This window comes from Vitis vinifera, chromosome 6 (assembly GCF_030704535.1).
Source record: "Vitis vinifera cultivar Pinot Noir 40024 chromosome 6, ASM3070453v1".
Classification (NCBI taxonomy): domain Eukaryota; kingdom Viridiplantae; phylum Streptophyta; class Magnoliopsida; order Vitales; family Vitaceae; genus Vitis; species Vitis vinifera.
In genome coordinates, this window is record NC_081810.1 from 15,813,987 (window position 1) to 15,819,659 (window position 5,673).

General features: G+C 36.3%; 1 protein-coding gene across 2 annotated transcripts; it reads right to left on the minus strand.

The window, feature by feature from the left end:
* Nucleotides 1-284: 284 nt before the first annotated feature.
* Nucleotides 285-4,273, minus strand: GO:0003676 (hypothetical protein). 2 transcript variants are annotated; one of them, XM_003632185.4, is made up of 2 exons: nucleotides 2,576-4,273; nucleotides 285-598 (listed from the first exon to the last, which is right to left on the minus strand). In XM_003632185.4, the coding sequence occupies exon 1, from the start codon at nucleotides 4,124-4,126 to the stop codon at nucleotides 2,576-2,578; it is 1,551 nt and encodes a 516-aa protein (XP_003632233.2). In that variant the 5' UTR covers nucleotides 4,127-4,273; the 3' UTR covers nucleotides 285-598. The 2 variants fall into 2 exon arrangements, with proteins under 2 accessions (XP_003632233.2, XP_019076134.1); XM_019220589.2 differs by having other exon boundaries at nucleotides 285-2,411; nucleotides 2,576-4,212.
* Nucleotides 4,274-5,673: the final 1,400 nt, after the last annotated feature.

The following is a 5,673-nucleotide window of genomic DNA, read 5'->3' on the forward strand; positions in this document are numbered from 1 at the left end:
GTTAGAAATGTCGCATAACATGAGTTGACAGCATAAACAAATGTGGCAGCAAGCGACTTTACAATTCTATATCTCAAAAGAGCAGTGAAAGAATCAAGAAGCAACCATATTCAGTATTAGAGATGATAATATATGAAGAAAGCCATGGTAGATTATTAACACACATATTAAGCAAATCAAATATAAATCAGTAAGAAAACCATAGTCCACATAGAATCAATCTATCATAAACAGAGAGTGTACCCAGCAAATAAATGCATTAGTCAGAGCAAGGAACAGGAATATAAGAAAAACATTGTTGATTAAACCACTTAAAATTCTGGCAAGATATAGTGTTCTCTGCCTGAAAACTCTTGCTGCTCCCCATCGCATTTGAAGAAACAAAAGATCGGAACCAAAATACTACATTGTTTTGAAAACTTGCGAAGGGGGAAAAGTACTTAAATGAAAAAAAAATACAGGTTTAAGATTCTGGTCTTTATAGTAGGGGAAACAGTAACTTTTCGTCACATAAAAGACGTCATTTGCAAGAGTGCCTGGAACTTGAGAAGAATCACCAGAGTCCAAAACTAAAAGATTGATGCATCTATGGAGGAATCTGCACAATGAATAGGTAAAAAATATAAAAATCTAATTTCCAAAACAAAAAATTTCGAGTAGAAAAGCAAATATAACAAGTAAAAGTGGAAATGTCATACCTTGGGTAATTTAGGAGTAAGAAGTTTAAAAAGCATAATTAACTCGTTTTATCATGCTATAATGCAAGCAAGGGAATGGTTTTGAAGAGAATGACATGAGTGTGGAAATTTAAAAAAGGCCCACAAATGATAGAACTGCACTTTAATATGAACTCAAACACTAATCAAATTTGACCTGATTGAACCAAACATCAAGCATAAAATACTAGAACTTCATCCAACATAAAAAGGAACAAGTAGTGCAGCCATGCATAAGATAAATCAAATATGCTCACCAACTAGACAACCATAATCAGCCATAGAGGTTTCATCAGGAAGGCCACTAGATTTATACACCAAAGACAAGATATAATCACTAAAATACTTTTGCAAATGTCTGACCCATGTAAAAATGTCTACTTCACATACAAATGAGCACATAAATCCAAGAGATAAATTTGAACCATACCACCTTTGCACACTTTTTTATCTGCAAGATGACAAAATGACATCAATTTGAGCACATTGATACTGAGTTTTCTTTAATTATAAAATGATCGTTCTAACACATACTGGCAGCAATATCTAAAACATTGAAAGTCATTTAGTGAAGCCATTTTCATTTGAAAAAGAAATCACATAAAATTCTAGATTGTAAAATTAGAAATTTTGTTTCAATTCCATATCTTCAGTACAAATTTGGCAGCAATTCCTAAAATAATAATAATCCAAAGAACTTATAATATTACCACCAAAACTTCTACTCTCAAAGCCCTAGTAAGGGGGTAAAATAAGACACATTTAAAAACCTCCCCAAATCTAACTTTTCCTATGGTACAGCCTTGAAGATCCATCTTTTCGTTAAAAGGAACTACAAATAAAAACAACTAAAATCTCCACCAAACTAGTGACACAAAAAGGAGTGAGGCATCTTTCACTAATAAGCAACAACTGCCCTATATCCATAAATTGTTGCCAATTCATCTTTGCAATACTTTAAGCTATCTCTGATTCATAAATTGTCAATCTAATAGAAGTTTTGTCCAAATTGTCTATGAAACTTCATGTAACACCCTCATACACAAAAAGGAAGCAAGAGTGCTTGAAACTATAGGATAGTCATTCAAACAACCATGATAGAGGGGGACGCGTAAATACAATAACCCGAAGCTTCTATAATTTTCATAAAGAATAAGGATCGCTTTCTCCCAATGAATAAATCAGTCAGAATATGTTGTAATAATGTCAAAAAATTCTTGAATCAAATCACTTAAAATTCAAAAAGCAGATTATATAATTGTTTTTCATGATCAAATCATTAGATCCAACTTACTCAATTTTGCTAAGGAAGAAGAGTTTTCTGGTAACAGGTAATCCTATCAAAAAGCCTCTGGCTGACCAACAAGAATGGTTTATGCTTATATGAATTAATGGGCCAAAAAATTATAAATTTATATGCTGAGAAAACAAGAAATGCATCAGTAACCAAGGAATTCTGCCTTCATGCTATTAATTAGCCAAAATGAATGACAATATTGCTAGAATATGCAAAATGGTAATAGGAACGAGGCATACTATCAGCATTTGAGTTTGGTAAGATCAGAAACATGCTGACAACCATTACTTATTAGCGCTTAGAAAGGTAAATTAACTACCAAGTGTTTATGGGTAGTTTTCAAAGAGGATGCGTCATTCATGCTCAAAGGCCTTTTTATACAAGGCCCAGTTCAACACCTAAAGAAAAATAAGCAGATTTGTAAGGTATAAACAGTTTCTTCACTCAACGGTGTATTAAACAAATCTAAGAAATTTAATTAGTTTAATCAAAATCAATTAGCTCAAGTAAAAATTAATGATGTCAAAGCATATAAATTATATCTAATATGCCTGACACTCACCTAGTGACCCATATACGGTGCCCCACCCTGCTGAGGCCTGCCTCCACTGGCCTGCCCCATTTGTGGGTTTTGGTACCCGCCCTGCATTCCCGGCTGACTTCCGTAGCTGCCAGCACCCTGATTTCCATACCCACCCTGCATTCCCTGCATTCCATGTGCCGCAGGCGGCATAGCCTGGTTCACTGGTGCACCACCAAGACCTCCAAGCAGATTGGTGAGCCCCAGTCCTGCCCCTTGTGAAGCAAGCAATGCAGTCAATGCTTGCCCAAGAGCCGGGTTCAAAGCTGGTGCAACACCTGGGTTCAAAGTCATTGATGGCCCTGATGGTGCCATCAGGTGCCCTGGGCCAGCGGCGTTGGCTGAGTATTTTGATTTGTCCTTCCTTGAAGGGTAATGTGGTTGGTGTTGGTGGTGGTGATGGTGGAAAGGCTTATTTGGCTTCGGCCCATCAATTGCCTTCTGGCAATGCAGTGTGTGACCCTCAAAAATTTTGTGTGGCTCCTCCAATGCCCTCCTCGAGCTCTCAATCGACTTGTAAACGAACAAAGCGAAACCCTTGGGCTTCCCAGTCGACTTATCTAAGCCTAATGGACCCTCCTCGATTTCCCCAAACTTCGCAAAGAACTCTAGTAGCTTCTGCGGATCGATCTCCGAAGAAACATTGCTCACAAAAATCTTTCTTTGAGTATACTCAGACACCGGAGGTACCACCGGTGGCGGCGCTGGAACGGGGCCGGCAGAGGCTAGCTGGCACGAGGTCATCCGATTTCCAATCTTCTTCTGCGGCTGCTTCAGCGCCTTGCGAGCGCCGCTCCGGTGCTTGAACAGAATAAAGGCGTATCCCTTGGATTTTCCGGAGATCTTGTCCGATACGGCCTTGCAGTCTTCAATCTCACCATACTTGCCAAACACAGAGGTTAGGGTTTCTGCGGTCGTGTCCCATCCCAGGCCGTGGACGAAGATTTTTCGGTGAGCCGGGTCGGCGTCGGCGAGTCTTCGTACGCTATCAACGAAGTCCGGGTACTTTTCCACTGCCTCCCGAAGCAAAGCCAGCAGCTGCTCTTTCGAGAAGGGCTCCAGAAGCTTCTCAATCTCCTCATCCTCCACATCCCCTTCATCCTCCTCAACCCCATCGCCGTTCGCATCCGCTGGCACCTCATCCGCGACGGCTTCATTCGACGCGTCCACATCTCCTTCCTGGTCACCTTCTTCTTCCTCTTCCTCTTCCCCTTCCCCCTCCTCCTCCTCTTCTTCTTCTCCTTGGGCTTCGTGTTTGGGTTCGTCTTCAGCCATGTGTTGTGGCTGATCTTCGTCTTCCTGGATGGGTTCAAATTTGGTCTGATCATCTTCTTCCTGCGTGGGCTGTGGCTGCTCCTCTTGCTCAGGGGCTTTGGAGGATTCGGGCTCGGAAGAACGGAGCTTTCGCTTCTTAGCCATGGAGAAATTAGGGTTAGGGTTTCTTGTGGAGCTAGGGTTTGAGAAGCGGCTAAATCGCTTCAATGATAGTGCGTGACGAAAGAGGCAGTAGATACGAATGCACTTCAGGGTCATTATATTTTAGGAGATCTCGGACAACCATCACACGTGACTTTAATCAACGGCCAGCATTTTCCTTCACTTCTTTGTTCTGATATTAAATCCCTCTTCTCAATAAGTTTATGAAAGAATTTTCCATTCAGTTCGGTTATTGAACCGGTCATCTTAGTGATTGAACCGCGGTCCAACTTATAATACCATAAATATATAATTTATATTTTTATTAAAATTTAAAATAATTTTTAAAATTTTAAAATATATATAAAATTAAAATTCAATAATATTCATTCCTTCATCTTTTACATAAATGTTCTGACATTTTAAATTTTATTAAAAAATATAAATCTATAATATTTAAATATGAAAATATATATATATTTTAAATTATAAATATATATTATTTCTCTTGCAATTGTAAGTGTAATTTTCGCACGTGAAAATGACTTAATCCCACGTAGAAAACACAAGGAGATGAGAAAGGCTTTAAAATATCTATTAGAAGACAAGCTAATCTACAATACAATGTGGACCACCTTTTGGTGGGGAGGGGGTGGGCTTTGAACCAGACACTTCTTCAAGAACAAACAATTCATCCGGGCTGATTCAACTCACGACCGATTCAAAAGAGATAATTGGACTGAAAAGGTAGTCAGTTGACGAACGGATTCATTTTTCAAAACATTGGAATTCTGTTCAAAGAATCAAACTAGTTCTAATTTTAAAAAAACATGTTTGATAAATTATTTATAAATAAAAATATATATATTTTAAGAGTTATGCACTTAGCTTTTGTGTTCCAAAAATATCTTTTTACTAAATATGAATTTTTTTTAAACTATTTAAAAATTTGGGATATTAAAAAAATTCTATCTCAAATTTAAAATTTTTAAATATATAAAATAACTATATATATATATTTTTTTAGGAGATATTATATTTTTTATAAAAAAAAAATGATTTTACAAATTAAAAAAAAAAACAAAAAATATGTCCAAACAAATGTCAAGTTTTTTTCCCTTTTTTTCCACATAAAATTCATATTCAAGGTCCTACCCTTGATGCTCCATGGGTCTCTCTCATTAGTTTACTTTTTGAATTGGAATTCTTTCAATCTCCTTTGCACATGAGTGATTTCTTTGCTCAATTTTGAATGTTTGATTTAGTGGTCATTTGCAAATGAAGTGTTTCTATCTCAATATTGAGCAAAATTTCTCACTAGTTTTATTTGATTTGTGTATACTATCAAAAATAAAGGAGAAACATGAGGTGGAAAATGAAATAAAATAAAAGAATATTTAGGTATTTTTAAAATATATTTAAAAATATGAAAAATGATTTAAAAATATTTTAAGTTCTCAAACAAACTTTTATTTTATAAAACATAAGAATGGTTTTCAAAAACTATTTTTTAGAAGTGTTTTCAATACAGTTATGAAACATGAAGGACAATTTTAAAAAACTGTTTTCAATGGATATTTAGTTAAAAGGGTTAAACTAAGAAATTTCAAGTAATCTACCTTGCTCATTCTTTAGAGAAATGACTCATTTTATACATTTGTATC